General features: G+C 35.7%; 2 protein-coding genes across 5 annotated transcripts; one reads left to right on the forward strand and one right to left on the reverse strand.

The window, feature by feature from the left end:
- Positions 1–111: 111 nt before the first annotated feature.
- On the reverse strand, positions 112–6,323 carry LOC125221891 (protein EI24 homolog). 4 transcript variants are annotated; one of them, XM_048124206.1, is made up of 12 exons: positions 6,171–6,323; positions 6,007–6,072; positions 5,282–5,432; positions 4,514–4,566; positions 3,588–3,704; positions 3,377–3,440; positions 3,178–3,263; positions 2,997–3,079; positions 1,949–2,025; positions 973–1,088; positions 535–615; positions 112–440 (listed from the first exon to the last, which is right to left on the reverse strand). In XM_048124206.1, exons 1-11 carry the CDS (start codon positions 6,296–6,298, stop codon positions 549–551), a joined length of 1,008 nt encoding a protein of 335 aa, XP_047980163.1. In that variant the 5' UTR covers positions 6,299–6,323; the 3' UTR covers positions 112–440; positions 535–548. The 4 variants fall into 4 exon arrangements, with proteins under 4 accessions (XP_047980163.1, XP_047980165.1, XP_047980162.1 ...); XM_048124208.1 differs by having other exon boundaries at positions 112–457; XM_048124205.1 differs by having other exon boundaries at positions 531–615.
- Positions 6,324–10,902: 4,579 nt separating this feature from the next.
- On the forward strand, positions 10,903–11,740 carry LOC125221892 (transcription factor MYB77-like). The gene has a single exon (XM_048124210.1). It carries the CDS (start codon positions 11,042–11,044, stop codon positions 11,603–11,605), a length of 564 nt encoding a protein of 187 aa, XP_047980167.1. The 5' UTR covers positions 10,903–11,041; the 3' UTR covers positions 11,606–11,740.
- Positions 11,741–17,689: the final 5,949 nt, after the last annotated feature.

Genomic DNA, 17,689 nt, shown 5'->3' on the forward strand with positions numbered 1-17,689 from the left:
ACAACTATGCATACAATCCACAATTTAATCTGCCCCATGATATTAGAATACTAGCAAATCGGCCTCCCATAAGTTTAGAAACACAAACTAAACAAATAGAGGACAAAGTCATTAAAAAGAAAAACCATAGACAAATTCAATAGTATTTGTTGCTGTTAATTACATGGGCGTGCTTGGGATTTCTGATACTGTTTGTCTTAGTTAGACATCCAGAACAGATCCATGGCGAAACAGATTATCTTATACATTATTCCTTCAAGAGCCAGTACACTGTCGAGATTCCGTAAGATTTACACCAGGTTAAACAGATATGTACAGTATTGAACAAACAAATAGAGCACTTGGTTTGTTTTCTTGGTTATATACAGGTTGAAACTCTTCCACTGGTAAATTATTCTCTTTAGTTGTTGAAGAATTACATGAATAGTCAGTCTTCGCCCCTGCATACATCGTGAAGCTGAGGAGCAGATCACAAAAATAATACAGGGTTGAATACTGTAATATAAGCTGCAGATTTTAAAATGACGTACCCACCCAAATTCAGATAATCACTGAGCTTTCTGGTCATGCGCTTGTCGGTGTGATCCAATCGGAAACAGAGACAACACTTTCATCCTAAGAAGCACAATAAATAGAAATTACTAGATCATCTTGCGTGTGCAAGTGTAGACGGGCACAACAGCTATAGGAAAATCGAGTTTATACTATGCTTTCAAGGCATGACAAGTTTAACTAACAATGTATTTAGTTGTAATTGTATAGTGGTCATCTTGAACTCAGGAAAGAGATTTTGAATTTACTTTTAATACTCCAACCAAAAAGAACCATCACTCGTTGTGAATGCTAATATTTTTAATCCTAAGTCTATGACATTTCTGCATGCTTTTTTTCACAAGTTTTTAGCCATCCTTCTGAACATATGGCAAATACAGAAATAAAGTACACTTGTACTAGAGATACATAGAAGCTTACGATAAATAATCAGAAGAAAAGAATATAGGAATCCTTCCCAATCGAGCACCATTCCACTTTTTTCTCTGAGACGCAATAACTTTGTCTGCTTCTGAGCCTGTTGCGGTCAGAACAAACTAGAAAAAAATATAATTATAATTACTGCAAAATTTAAGTCACCAACATCAAAATATAAGTCACCAACAAGCCTAAGGATCACTGCCCAAAATAATAAGGAAAAAAAAGAAGCCAATATGCTTATTCACATGGTTGGAGACATGTCCAACTGAAAGTGGGAAGAGTCAAAGAAGTATCATTATCATGTACTCCCTCCGTCCCTGAAAGTTTGTCTCATTTTTCTATTTCCATCCGTCCCACAAAATTTGTCCCATTTCACTTTTTACCATTTTTGGTAGTGGACTCCATATTCCACTAACTCATTCCTACTCACATTTTATTATAAAATAAAACAAATATATAAAAGTAGGACCCACATTCCACTAACTTTTTCAACTCACTTTTCATACATTTCTTAAAACATGTGCCGGGTCAAAGTGGGACAATATTTGGGGGACGGAGGGAGTATCTATCTATCCATGGATATTGGAAGTGACATGATTGAAATTCTACTAGCTGAATAATGGGTTATAACATAAACTCAGAAAGATACCTATTGCCTTGAGAATATTGGTTAACTAGAGCTTGTTTTTAAGCATTAGACAGTTTTCCCTTATCCTCAAACATTTGTTTTTTTTCCTCTCACGTTCTAGGCATGACAAATAGAATAATTGTTAACACAAAAATATAGTCTCAAGCCCATCCTACAGAAAATCAGCTCTGAAAGAAGACTATTCACAAAGTTTCATCCAGATCAGGACTCAGTTATAATAAAACAACTAAAAGGCAGCAATGTGGATGTCCGAGTATAAAAAAAACGGTCAGATAAACACAAAAACTTTAGGTAACACAACATGAGAGAGAGAGAAACACTACTTACCAATGGAAATAGTATAGCCATAACCCCATAGCTAACAAGAGGAGAGTAAAAGAAAGCGGCCAAAACACATGGACTTCCTGGAAAAGGTTGTTATTCATTCTATCAATCAATAGACTATATATGTATCCAAATATAATGACCAAGGTAAATAGAAGTCTGAATAGCAATCCAACGTGAAAGATTTAAAATGTAGGATATGGATATGTGGGATAAAATAACTTGGCGATGAATTTCACAAACCATATTCACCAACTAACATCTTGCTTTTTCACCACTTGTAATTCATAAACAATCTGGAAGATGGATTACTAGAATAAATCTATAGTAGCTAGAGCTAAAACAACTTTTGAGGCCCTGCCAGGAGAGAGATAGTTCATAGAATTAATGGTAGATCTCACTGTCACTGATACACGATATGCTGACTCCAGAAGCTGGTAGTACTAAATATTAGTATGTTCTAAGTTGTTTTTCCAACACTCCCAACACATCTAATAAAGAAGTCTATTCCACAACCATCTATCAGATAAAGGATACTAATAAGTTGTGATCCTTTTGCAGAGGGAAGGGACAAAACTAATCAATAATTTGTCCTTCCACAATACACTTTTTGGTTCTGATATTTAGGATTCAGCAGACTAGACAGGTCACAGGTGCAATATCTAATTAAAATTGATCGTCTCGGCATTGTGCTGCTAAGACAGGACTATATATTTGGTATAATACTTACTCTATCTTATTGGTCTAAACATCCTTCCAGCCACAATTTGTCATGTAAATTACCAATTGGCTTAAAAAACATTTATGATTTAATCATAAATTAATGATAATAAATGTTTTCCATATTCATATTCACAATAAGCATTTCTTATAGAGAGCTTCCACAGTTAGTTTAAAATATAAAGTTCATCCAGGGGGGTACAAATAGATTCACTCATCTCCTGTGTATATGCTAAAGCAATGTTCAGCTTTACAAACTAATCTATCTAAAAGCCAACTATCCAGTTACAATGGTAAATTTAACATAGTTCTTTTATGACAAGAGTCTTACCAAAACCAGCAAAAAATGGCCAATTGGATTCGAAGAAATCTAGCCTTTTATCCAAACTCAAACCAGAATAATTCCATTTGTACCTAAAACATAGTACACAATCATCAGAACCATTATTTCTAACACCCCCCTCCCCAAGTTGCATGAATATGACAAAGTAGAGCATGAAATCATTACTCACTCAAAACAATAATAGGCATACATCCACGAAAGAAGCAATAGGTTTAGTGCCTTCCCGATGAATGGTATGAATCCAGTGACATAAACCTACGAATATCAATTAATTAATTAGTAATATTAATAAATACTACTATTAGTAGTTTCATAAGTTGAATCAGAAGTCGATGTTAAGCAATTGTAAAGATGTGAAAGTATTTTACCTCCAAGAAGAAGAAACTCAACAGGAGAACTGAATATACTTGTTCAAATACCTCAATCATTAAACTGCATAGAAAAGAATGAGGTAGGTGTTTTTCATATTACTGAAAACCTTAAGAAGTAGCACATGTTCCCAACTGGGAATGACTTAAAAATAAAACAAAAACTATATGGGAAGACCAAATGACTAAAACCAAATATATGCGGACATACCCCTCAAAGTCAGTAGCCTTATCACTGGCAGACATATCCTTTTCAGTAAATGATTCTGAACTAGAAGTCCCATGCTTCTCAATGGCAAAAAAGCCATACTTTGCAATATCATTGTACCTAGTACAATATAGGAAGACCAAATAAAATGAATAAAGTTCCATACAGTCCACAGGGTTATGATCATTAGTGAATCATAATACTGCTTTCCAAAATAAAGATAATAATTAGCTGGTTGATATTTGTGGAGAATATCTGATTTTTATATCCAAGATCATATCTCAGCTGCAGCCTTTTGATTCATGGATAAAAGCTTCAAAAAAATTCTTATTCCTAAATAAAAGCTTTAAAAAAAATTCTTCTCCTTTTTCCCTTCTACCCTTGTATCATAAATAATTTGCAAGTCTAAATGTTTGAAGTCATCCAGAAAAGAATTGGACGTCTTCTAAGACAAATCATATCCAACCATTGAAGTTGCAGTAAGCATGCCCAATGAAGACAGTTTCTTAAGGTGGATACATGAGGTTTTATATTAGTGGTGGAAGGGAAGACAGATCTTTGAAACAGCATCTGGAAACTACAGTCTACAAAGCAAGGAGAACATGAATTTTGGGCCCACAAAATTTATAGATGTGCTAGGGACAATCAAAATAAAGGCTTATTAGGTGGAGTATCATTTTACAGATTCTTAATTTTGAGTTTTTTACTCAAAATTGCAACTTGTGTTGGTGAAGATACAAAAAAACTAGTTGTGACCACTGACCACACACCTTAGACTATTTGTAGAACTATTCTAATGACAATAACTGGTCTCCATTTTGTTGGAGTAAAAGGTAACTGAGAATTGCTTCAGAATGAAAAAAGAGGCAAAAGATAACAATATAAAACTAATACAATGACCAAGTGGAAGAAAAAGGAAATGAAAATACCAGAGTGTGTTTAGGATAAAGCTGGATATATACATTGGGTAGAACCAGAACACCTGCAATATGCTACATCAACTCCTTGAAGAATAAATGATAATATCTGCTATTTAAATCAAACACATGATAATATTCTGCAGGATATACTCACATTCATGTGTGGGTTCATAAGTATGTACACTATGAGAGAGAAGACCACCAAAGAAAATTATCTCATGGTTTTTAGCAACAAGATGGACAAGTGATAGAAGAACTAAACTCACATAATAAAAAAAAAAAGTAAAACCACATGACACTAAGCAAATGCATCTTACAATGTAAACCCCTGCTTGCTTTCCGAGGTAAAAATCATTCCAAAACAGATACTATAACACAATCAATTAACTTACAACTTTTGTAAGGATACAGAAACCTAGGAATTATAAATACAGATAATGCATCCTTTTATCAAATACTGTTACCTTGTCCCACAATTACTTGCCTATACAGATTGGCCACATAGAATAAGAAAGTTGTGTTCTGTGTGTAAAGTGGTAGAATCCACTAAATATGACAAGTTTGATCACTTATCAATAAGTAATATAGTCAAAATCTATGAGAGATAAGCAGGAAACAATAAGAAAGCGTGCACTCAATCCGCTGATCATTTTCAATTCACCACAACAAAATGACTAGAAACATAAAGAGAGTGGGCAACCTTTTACTATTGCAAAACTTCCATTTCATTAAAGTTTGCTAAACTATACAGAACACTCTAAAAAAATAAGCACTCACATAGACGAGTTGAATCAATCCATGTTGTAAGAAGGAATAGAATCTGGATATACCCCCAAATGGACATAGTTCTGGAGATGTACTCAGCAGGCATACATCAGGTAACACCCATTGTAGTGTGGGAATGACGACAGATCTCAGAACAAGTATACTGCAAAAGACATATTGTTATACTAGCTGATAATAACAGCATCAAACAAAACCTAACCAGGCGAATTTAATATTTAGGTGAAAGTACGGAATGTGATCCTTTGTTCCACAATTTTGGTGTCCCGCCCTCAGATTTAATATTTCAATAGTAGTCATTATTATTAAATAAAAACTAATAATGATATAATCGATCCTAATTAACATATACGAGTACTCCTTATTAACTATGAATTGAAAGTCCTAATTATGATATAATCAACCTTAACAATGAGTTAATAATACACAACTTTAATCACAAAATTGTAAATTCAAACGATTCATATGAAACTGAAGCTGAACAAAAGAAAAAAAGAAGAAGTTTTAATTTGAACAAAGATAAAAAAAATTGTGGTATGCATTTTTATCTGGACTATCCTCCCATCTCATCTGAAGCTCAGCACATATATAAAAGCAAAGAACTTCACTACTTCCTCATCTCATCATGAAGCTCACCGTGAATTTTGTTCTATCGTTTTGGTATTTTTATGTAGTGATTGTTGTACTAGCTCAAATATAAATAAACAGGGAGAACAGACCTTCCCAAGAAAATAAAGCCATTCAAGAGGAAACACTGTCCAGTACGGATGGCGATCTCCCTTGACCTGAATTGTTTATTTGAGAGAGTCAAAACCTAGTCCTAAATTTTCAAATTCAAGCTACGAAGAAGAAGAAGAATATGATTGGATTAAGTTTGGACTACCTGAGACAGTATATGACGACGCGGTGAAGACAGCAAGCCTCTCTGAAACCCTCCGCCCACAAAACTGAAGCTTGCTTCGATTTTGCTTTCAAGCTTTCCATTGAACTCCTTATGCTTCTCCCATCCATCCTCTCTCTCTCTCTCCAATGGGGAAGAATAATTTGGTAATATAAATATAATTTTGCTGAACAATTCAGCTAGAGGTTTATGGGTTGGATTATAGGGCTTTTTTATTTGGGCCAGCAACTAATTTTTGGTATAAATTTTATTTATGGGCTCACTTTTTGGCCCACATATTTTCTTAAAAATCGATATGTATCTACTTTGATGAGAGTTAGATGCACAAATATATAGATTGAAAGGGTAAAATTACTATGGATGACAAAACATAAATCCGATACATTCATTAAAGAGATGTTTCATTCAATAGGGGTTTATATATAAGATTCACCTCAATCTTATTTACATCTTTTATAAAGTTGATTTGTATGGATATCCAAACTTTTGATCTGTCATATTCATATAGTTAAGTTTTTTTGGGTCTATTATATTCTAATGTTATACTTCCTCCGTCCCATAATAAGAGTCATGTTTTGTTATTTCTGTCCGTCCCACAATAAGAGTTATATTTCACTTTTACTATAAATAATAAGTAGGCCCCACATTTAACCAACTAATTCTACCCCCATTATATTATAAAGCTAATATAAGTTGGGTCCCTATTCCATAACTTATTCATTCAATTTTTCTTTATATTTCTTAAAATCCATGTCATAACTAAATAGGACTCTTATTTCGGGACAGATCGAGTATATAAAACCAGAGCCTACACTAAAAAAATTGTTGGATACTATGCTTTATATATATGCCTCGTTTAATATGGAATATGTAATGAAAAATGGAGTACAAAAAATAGTACTAAAAGATTAGATGGAGTAAAAGTTAAATAGATGAAATACAATTCGGAGTGAGTATATTAATTAGTGGATTGCACCCTCGTGCGTTTTAAATAAATTTTCTTATAAAAAATATTTAATTTAGACAGGAGAATTCATTGCCCTAGGAAGATAAAGAAACTAAATGAGCTGTATGTGCTAGATTTTGTCTGGTGATTTTAAGATTAATAAAAACTATTATTAATTATTGGAGACTATGAGGAAACTTCCTCTACTGCAACTGCCTACTAATCGCATGACAATTACGAAGTTTCCACAAACCACTTTACAGTTAGATTAGTATACTTTTTTCCCTCCAAATCTAATCACATCTTCACTTGTTTTACGATTTATTTGTGAATATGTATCTTTATTAATAGGAGTATAGTAAAACACCATAAATAGCGAGACAAAACCTACTATATGCTAAAGGCATATTGGACTTATTTGCAATCCATAGTCACTAAAGACTGTTGTAAAATTAATGAGGTCAGTGTTTAATTGAGAATCGATTGAACATAATGTGAATTAAGTCATAGTAATTAATTTGATATTTTATGAAAATTGAATATTTTAAACTAGAGTAGTATAATATTTATTTAAAATGTAAAATTTTGTAATAATATCAATATGGTTCCCTATAAACCAGTAATAATTTTTTTACCATTAAAATGATCACAAAATTAATAATGGAACACGAACATTAATAGGTGATAGTGAGTAAGGTGCAAAAGTCAAATTACATTTCCGACGAAATCAGCAGGAGATTTTAACAGGCTGGAAGTGGGTTCCGTATTACATGAAGCGTTGAAAAACATCAAATAGTAATTGGTTTAATATACCTGCCGCAATTGTTGAAAAACATCAAATATTATTCCTTTTGTTTTGGTACAAATCATGCATCATTCACTATCTCAATATCCATATTCCATGCCCTCTTGCTTCACCTCATCTTTAAAAATATCATAACATTAAATAATGATGCAGATGTTTAATCAGGATGTACCATTGATGGAAAAGTATATAGCAAGGGTTCCACAAGTTTGAATTAATCTTACCAAAAACATACATGGTTCCACAAGTTTGAATTCATTTTACCAATATGTGACACGTGATCGTGGGGGCAAATATGATTGAATTAGTTTTTGTATACATTAACCTTATTATTATTAGTAGTAATATTATTATCTATAATTTAGTGATTTTTGATTGTGTGAATCTGTACTTATAAAGACATATACCGAACTTAAAATTTCACTATGTGTTTCTAACTAGTTTCATTAGCCCAATTTAATGCTAACATGACCCCGTGTAAATTAAAGTTGTGGTGATATTGGCTAACGTTACTTGGCAATAAATTATCATTTTTTTAAGCTGTCGTAACCTTAAGGTCAAGGGTTCAAACTCCGCCACTCGTTGGGAGACTTTCAGCCTTAATCCGCAAACTTGACCCAACATGAGTAGTTTCAATTGAAATTATATGTGAAATTAATTTGAATACAATGACAAATTTTAACTAAGTATACGACCTTATTAAAAAAATGGGATTAAATTAAAAATTTAGGAATCGCCAAGCATATATTGAATTTGGCGTTTGAGTTTATTAACAAAAATTTGGTTATAATTCAGTAATTTTTATCCGTACAAGGCTTTGAATCTAGTACGTGAATTTGATTCAAAGTTTGATTAAATTGAAACTGCTCACTCCCATGTGATTAATAATAATAAAAGGCGTGCATTTCTGTACAAAAAAGATGGAGTAATTGTCGAAGAATCACTAAACTTGAATCCGTAGCATATGTAAGGTCAGTTGAACCTTATTGTTTAGCTAATTAATTTCATATATATATATATTGCTAATAAATTAGGATATTTGAATGTCGAAGGAACATTGTTAATTGTTGTACGGATAGAGGACAGCATCTGAAAGAATCACTAAACTTTGAATCTAGACTAACAGCCAAAATTATACTTAAGCTTAATTAACTGCCCCATTCAATGAATCTAAAGTACTTAATCCCACAAAATCGGTGTTTCTCACTTTATGATTGTTTCCTAAAACGTCATTTAATTTATGAACAGACAAAACACAATCTGTTATAAATCCGCATCACATGTTAATCACAGATTACGTTTCAATCCATAATTTAATTACTAAATGGACAAACATAATTATTTATACGAAAATGTTTGGTAAAAATATCTAAGAATAGGCATTGACGTAATCCTCCAAGGATTAGGCTACTATTTGAAGTTTGAACCAATTTCATTTCAATTTTCATAGGGTATATTTATAAAGGGTGGGATGCAAGACAAGGCTAGAGACGAGAGGATTTAGTTAATGGTAGAAGACAGACCTTTTAACTCGTATTCTCTTGTTCGTTGTGATATACTCCCTCCGTCCGCGAATAATAGTCTCATTTTTCGAATTTTAGTTCGTCTGCGAATAAGAGTCCCAGTTCTCTTTTAACTTAAATGATAGTAATAGGGTCTCACCTTCCACTAACTCATTCCACTCACATTTCATTTAAAACTAATATATACAAGTGAGACCCCTATTCCACTAACTTTTTTCCACCCACTTTTCTTAACATTTCTTAAAACTCGTGCCACCCATGAATGAGACTCCTAATGGCGGACGGATGGAGTAGTTATGAACACGCTGCAAACGACCTAGCTAAGGGCTAGCTAACGGTTATACTAGTATTTCCAAAGGCCTAGATCACATTGTGTTGGAGCTAAACGGATCCATTTCTGCACTTATACAATCATTTTGATCATATATAGTCCAATCATTGGACCAATTAAAGGCTAGACGAAAATTGTGTACTTAGAAATACATTGTCACATCCCAACCCTTCAATATATACGTTTATAATTAAAAATATGAATTTAGGTAACGTACCATATATTCTACAAAATTACTTTTGTACTGTTTCAAAAGCTAACATTTATCCACTATATTTACTACTCCCTCCGTTCCATAGTAATAGAGTCATTTTTCCATTTTGGTACGTTCCATAGTAATAGAGTCATTTCTCTTTTTAGTAAAAGTCAACACATTTTTCCACACCTAATTTACTCTCTCTTACTTTTTTCTTTCTTCATCTCTCCACCTTTTTCATTTTTCAATTTATTCTCCTTTTATTTAACTCACCTAACACAATTTTTTTTAATCTCCGTGCCGAAAAGAAACGCCTCCATTACTATGGAACGGAGGGAGTACTATACTATAATTTAAATTACCGATGGACTTTCTCATCACTCAATATGCTACATATTTATCTACACGCACAATGTTGAGGGAGGAAAAGTTCCAAAATCTGTGAACCGCCGAACCGTATATGACCGCCATCCCCATTTTGCATTATGCCTGCAATTCAACCGATTCTCTCACCCTAATGTATTTTCAATTTTGATAGCTTCTTTGTTTTTTACTCTTTTTTTGTCCCATTATAGTTAAGTATATTATTTATTTTTGGATCTGTAATGGGATGGATAAAAATCAGATAGACATCATGAAAATAACCAATTTAATAAAAAGAAAAATTAAAAAGCGTCTATATTTAATTTGAATTAGATTGGTAAGTAATTATCCTAATTGAGTAGTTGGAAGTTAAAAACAGGTTTTTCATATTTGCACACAAAATCGGAGTTAGTTTGTTAACAAATGGGTGCACATTTGGCATTGAACTTGTATGTACATTACACCCCACTAACTTTACACAAAGCAGTTTCCAAGAACCAACCATTCTCCTAAAATGCATGCACCTCTTCATTCCCTTTCTCTATTAGTCTCTTATATATATATATTGATTGATAGACACACAACACAACACAACACAACACAACCGTCCTCACTCACTCACAATCCACAAACACCCCACTTAATTGGTGTCTACACTCCAAATCAAAACTCCCAATCAAAACGCGTAAATGGACTTGTTGAATCGATGCTCTTCAGTGAGCTCCTCCTCCTCCGACTGCTCCTCTGACTCCTCGAGCCACGGGGAGAGGATCAAGGGGCCGTGGAGCGCGGAGGAGGACAAGATCCTGACCCGCCTGGTGGACCGCTACGGCCCCCGCAACTGGTCCCTCATAAGCAAGTACATCCGGGGCCGCTCCGGCAAGTCCTGCCGCCTGCGCTGGTGCAACCAGCTCAGCCCCGACGTCGAGCACCGCCCCTTCTCCCCCGCCGAGGACGACGCCATCCTCGCCGCCCACGCCCGCTACGGCAACCGCTGGGCCACCATCGCCCGCCTCCTCCCCGGCCGCACCGACAATGCCGTCAAGAACCACTGGAACTCCACCTTGAAGCGCCGCCACCAGCCACAGCCGGACGAGCACGATCCCATGACGGCATTGTCGCTGGCGCCGCCCGGGATCGGCGCCGCGCCGGCGGGGTTTTGGGACCAGATGAGGAATGTGATCGCGAGGGAGGTGAGGGACTACGTTACGACGTCGTTTCAGGAGACTTCCACCGCGTTTCGTTTGTCATAATATATATTGCTACAAATATAAATGGCGTTTAATTTGTCGTCTACTGCTAGTTTTAATTAATTAAATATTTTAATGTTGATGTTTCTGTTATTCTCGATAATTATTTGAGTTTGGGAATATTTGCAATTTCTTTTAGCAAGGTTTTCACGTGTGAATTGGGAGTACATAACTTGGCACCACCCTAAATTGAAATCTATTTGGTTTATTTCAACTTCCAAGGCATCCTAAATGTATAGCACGACTTGTTTTATTGATCTTGCCAAGTTTACATTTTTATAGAATTTTGATTGAATGATTGAATTCAGGTATATGTCACAATCACAAATTATTAAGATATAAATGTTGCATAATTAATACTTCGTATATCATTGGACTATATGAAGATCTAATTCATTAGAAGAGTAATTTAGCTAGTCCTAACATTCATTGCCTAGATCCAATGAATTAAACGACATTTGGATTTATATTGAGAATGGAATCACAATGATCAAATTATGAACTACTAATATATAGTAGTATCATTCGGTCATTACAGCGTGATAATTTTTCTAAATTGGAATGCCTATTTTGTTTTGAAAATGGCAGGTTTTGTGTTTTATGCTAACTTGACTGGTGAGCTTAGATCTAGATGACCTTATTTATATTAGAAAATGACTTTTATATGGACAAAATGATGCGTTAAAGTAGTAATTTGTTTATATTTGTTTCGTGTGTAATGTGAATGCTGAACTTGTTCAAATGCCATAATTTTTTATAGCTTATGGTTGAATGATGAATTTTGTAGTTTTGAAATGATGGCTGGGAAAAGGAATCAATAAATAATGAGCTATATTAAAGTTGTGTTGCATTAGTTTTTTTTAAACCTTTGATGTCTTATTACATTCCAAAATGACATTGTAGGGATCAGATCAGTATAGATTCACTAATTACCGAAACCTCTTTGTTCTTGTACAAGAGATCTTAGCCAAACTCTCACCCACACGGCTGATTTTACACAAGCAAAACAAACATAGATTACTAGAATCTAGTTCTAACTATTACAAGGTCTTGGAAGCTATCAACCCAGCCTTCCTTGTAATCACTTCAACCTGCACACTCAATACACAAATCAGTAACAACAAGAAAGATCCTCTCGGATCTAAACACAAGAAACTAACTAAGAACAAAGAGAAAGACAACAGATCAAAGAAACTTGGCTCAGAACCCGCCACAACAACACTGATCTATTCTTCCAGAACTAGACCCAAGGGAGCACAGATGGATTGGATAGAGTTAACCCTCAGACCACCAATACCTCCACCAGAGAAACCCCTCACACCAGATCAAGTTCCACCGAACTAATCTCCACACACAACCTTCGAGTTCTCACAAACCCTAGTTCCTCTCCAGCACCAAGCAATCGAAGAGATTGCTTCACACCAGCACTCACAACAGATCTACCAATCAGAGAACCATGGAAGATCACCAAGAGATGGCCGGAAGATCATCGGAGAAGAAGAGAGTAGAGAGAGACGCTCTGAACCGAAAAGAGGAGAGAGAGAGATTAGAGAGTGAGTAATGAGAACGGCGCATAGCCTTCTCACATAACAAACACAGCCCTAGATCAAACGGCCGAGAGGCATGATCCAAGAGAGAGGGCACGTGGCAGCATCTGGTGAGAGGAGACAAGTAATTGGGCTCAGCCCAATTAATCACATCCGGGCTAACAAATAACACAGCCCAAATAAGATTCCACTCTAATATATCCAACATACTCCACCTTGGACTTTTATTCTGGGAAACCAATCAAGTGTTGTAGGCTAAGGCACATTCATCACAGCTTACAAGGCAGATCCCTCAGCACCAAAGGACTAAGTCCACAAGCATTTTGGGATCCACCAAGTTGCCATTTAGACACCAGAGGGGCTGACAGCCATTAGTCTAAAAGGACTTCATGCCTCCAGCCACCTACCACCCTTACCACAGCAGATAAGATGGCTAAGGTCTTTTTGCAACCTATCCTAGATCAAAGTGCAAAAACTTAATGCAGAAAAGAAGTTTTTCTAATGGTAAGGGCTTAGTTCCCATGTCAGCTGGGTTTTTATCTGTATGCACCTTTTGAAGAAACACTTCACCTTTTTCTACAATATCTCTGATGTAATGAAACCTTACATCTATATGATTTGTTCTATCATGCAAAACAAGATTTTTACATAACTGAATAGCAGATTGAGAACCAGAGAACACAACAGGAGAGGTTTTCACAAACTTGAGTTTAGAAAGCACTCCATTTAACCATACAGCCTCTTTCATTGCCTCAGTGATGGCAATATACTCTGACTCAGTGGTAGACAAGGCCACAATGTGCTGCAACTGGGATTTCCAACTTATGCAAGACCTACACACTGTAAACACATAGGAGGTAGTTGACTTCCTCTTATCTCTGTCATTAGCATAGTTAGAATCCACAAAACCAGTTAGTAAAACACCATCATCACATTTAGAATAACATAAACCATACTTAGCAGTTTGCTTCAAGTATCTAAGAAGCCATTTCAGAGCTTCCCAATGAACAGGACCTGGATTAGACATGTATCTACTAAGACATGAAACAACATAGGCAATATCAGGCCTAGTGCTAACCATCAAATACATCACAGATCCAATAGCATTAGCATAGAGAACTCTCTTCATAGCATCAACCTCAGACTAAGACTTAGGGCATAGGTCTTTACTCAACATAAAATGAGCAGCTAAAGGCACAGAAGCAGGCTTAGCATCAAACATGTTAAACTTTTTCAGAATTTTGTACACATAAGGTTCTTGATGCAACACAAGGGTGGATGTCTTTCTATCTCTATAGATATTAATCCCTAAGATTTTCTGAGCCTCACCTAGATCCTACATGTCAAAATTCTCACTCAAGGCAGCTTGCACACCCTTAATGGTTTTCAAACAAGGACCCATTATAAGCATATCATCAACATATAAAAGCAAGAATACAAGCACAGTATCAAGATTCTTAACATATAGGCATGCATCAAAGGTACTTTTGACCAAACCTAACTTCTGCATACATGTGTTAAACTTGATATTCCACTGCCTAGGGGCCTGTTTTAAACCATATAAGGCCTTTTTTAACAAGCATACATGATTGGGAAACTTGGGATCAACAAAGCCCTCAGGCTGTTTCATAAAAATGGGCTTATCAAGATCACCATGTAAGAAAGCAGTTTTAACATCCATTTGCTTTAATTCTCAATTAAAATGAGCAGTAGTGAACTTAACAACAAGGGCAAAAATTTCTGTGTAATCTACCCCCTCTTGTTGGGTAAAGCCCTTTGCCACTAATCTAGCCTTGTACCTAAGGCCTTCCACCTCATTTTACAATTTGTAAAGCCACCTGCAATCAACCACAGATGCACCAGGAGGCAAAGGTACAAGAATCCAAGTAAGATTAATTTTTAGAGAATGCATCTCCTCCAACATGGCTTTATGCCACTGACTCCAGAACTTTGACTTAGTAGCCTGCTTATAAGTTTGGAGATCATCCCCATCAGTTTCATACACATTGAAAGCCAAATTTATAAGAACAACTAAACCAACAAAGCCATCAGACCTAGAAGGTCTATTAACATTCACCCTTCTAGTTCTATCTCTGGATAACACATAATCCTGCAAATTAGTATTATCAATAGAATTTTGGATGCCACTTGGGCTATGTATCACATTCTGAGCAGCAACAGGAGGAGAATTTCTCACAGGACTATTATGCAAATTGGGCACATTGTCAGCAACATTTTGGGTAGGATTATCAAGCATCACATTTGGATTTCCTTCATTAGGTGTCTCATTAGGAGTATAGACTGGATAAGTGTTCCTAAATGGCTGCTCCACCTCACTTGGAGCATCACTAGGATGCTCCACTCCAGTGAGTGTATCTGTGGACTCCACCTCATTAAGGGGTTCATTGTCCACATCTATAGGATCTGGGCTCATTGTCAATCTTAAGCAGGGGAATTCATCTTCATTGAAGACTACATCCCTACTTATTATGACATTGAACCCAGGTTCATCCCTTAGCCAGACTCTATACCCTTTGACACCCTCAGGGTAACCTAGAAAAACACATTTCCTAGATCTAGGCTCAAATTTGTCAGACTTATTATGCACAAAAGCAGTACAGACGAAAACCCTTAGATGGAAATAATCAAGAGGCTTGCCATAGAACACATATTCAGGACACTGATCAACCAGAGGCACAGAAGGAGACCTATTTACCAAGTAAGTAACAGTTAATAAAGCCTCACCCCAAAACTTTTTTGACAATCCAGACTTAGAAAGCATGCATCTTACTTTTTCAAGTAAAGTTATGTTCATTCTCTCAGCAACCCCATTTTGCTGTGGGGTATAAGGCACAGTTCTATGTCTTTTGATTCCAAAACTATCACATAAATCATCCGTCTGATTATTGCAAAACTCCAGGCCATTATCAGTTCTAATAGCCTTAATTTTCTTACAAGTTTGAGTCTCAATCAAGGTTTTCCAAGTTTTAAGTTTTTTAAAAACATCAGACTTATGTCTCATAAAAAAACACCAAACTTTTTCTTGAAAAATCATCAATCACAGACAAGAAGTATACACATCCAGAGTGAGAAGACACAGAAGCAGGACCCCAGACATCCATATGCAAGTATTCCAAAATACATTTACTCACATTAGCAGGAGCGGGAGTACTAGGAAAAGAAACTCTATGGTGTTTACCCAACACACAAGAATCACAGAAAGGCAACTCACTTTGAACATCATTATCAGACAGGATGACATGCTTTTTTAGAATACTCAGGCCTTTAGCACTCATGTGACCTAGTCTATTATGCCATAACATAGTTCTATCTGTTTTAACAACATTAGCATAAGCCTTTTCACATGAGAGAGGCACAACAGTGCAAACATATAAACCACATTTCTTATTAGCTTTGAACAGACACATAGTTCCTTTGCAAATTTTCATGTTCCCCCCATCTTCTCCCCACACCCTCATTTTCAAGAGCAGTACAAGACATCAAGTTGTAGCACAAATCAGGAACATATCTGACATCCTTCAGGTTGAGCACATAACCATTTTCAAACTTCAAACACACAGTGCCAATACCAAGAATTACACACTTCTTGTCATCAGCCATTGACACAAAAGTTTTAGTTACAGGTTTCAGCTCAGAAAAAACTTCCTTAAAAGGACTCACATGGTAAGTACATCCAGAATCACACAGCCAATCATTAGATGTAAAGGGACATGCAGGAGAGGCATTCACAAATTGTAGATCATGCACCATGAAGACAGTATCATTCACATTATCATAAGTAGCCACATTCACAAGGGTTTCAACCTGGGCATTGTTGTTGGGAAACTTATTCTTCTTGAGCCTAGTGCAATCTTTCTTATAGTGCCCAACTTCACCACAGTTGAAACACTTCCTATAGGTTTTAGGATCCTTACTTCTAGACCTGGACCTAAACTTTTTCCTAGAGTTTGAGGTATTACCAGAACCACTACTAGGCTCATTGCCCCCTCTAGATTTAGATCTTCCTCTGACATTCAACACTTTATTATAGGCATTCTTATCAGCAGCTCTCTCCCTAAGCTCAAGTTCTTTGGATTTCAGGGAGCTTATTATAAGGTCTAGAGGAGCAGAATCTCTACCATACTTAATGGCAGCCTTAACATCACTATAGGAATCAGGTATGACATTCATTAGGGCTATACTAGTGTATTCATCTATGGTTTTATCACCTGATCTCTTAATGTCCTGAACCAGCTTCTGAAACCTATCCACATTGTCATCTATATCTTTAGCAAGGTCCAGCTTAAATTTGAACAATTTTTCAAGCAAATACATTCTGGAAGACATAGAGGTTTCAGTAAAAGAGTATCAAGCAATTTCTACATTTCAGTAGCAGATTCCTTATGATCAACTTTCCTAATCACAGAATCAGATAGATTTAACACAATAGTGGCCCTAGCCAACTCATTCATCTCATCAATTTTATCCTGAGCAGTATCCTCAGGTAAAGAACCATCAACAACTTTGAAAACTTTTTGTT

This window comes from Salvia hispanica, chromosome 4 (assembly GCF_023119035.1).
Source record: "Salvia hispanica cultivar TCC Black 2014 chromosome 4, UniMelb_Shisp_WGS_1.0, whole genome shotgun sequence".
NCBI classification, from domain to species: Eukaryota; Viridiplantae; Streptophyta; class Magnoliopsida; order Lamiales; family Lamiaceae; genus Salvia; species Salvia hispanica.

Bases quoted from the DNA above. Each gene is read 5' to 3' on its own strand.
- LOC125221891 (XM_048124206.1), bottom strand. From the start codon at position 6,298: ATGGATGGGAGAAGCATAAGGAGTTCAATGGAAAGCTTGAAAGCAAAA. The intron at 6,073-6,170 runs GTAGTCCAAACT...TAAACAATTCAG, and splicing joins GTCGTCATATACTGTCTCAG to GTCAAGGGAGATCGCCATCC. The intron at 1,089-1,948 runs GTAAGTAGTGTT...ATTTTTTTCTAG, and splicing joins TGGCTATACTATTTCCATTG to TTTGTTCTGACCGCAACAGG.
- LOC125221892 (XM_048124210.1), top strand. From the start codon at position 11,042: ATGGACTTGTTGAATCGATGCTCTTCAGTGAGCTCCTCCTCCTCCGAC.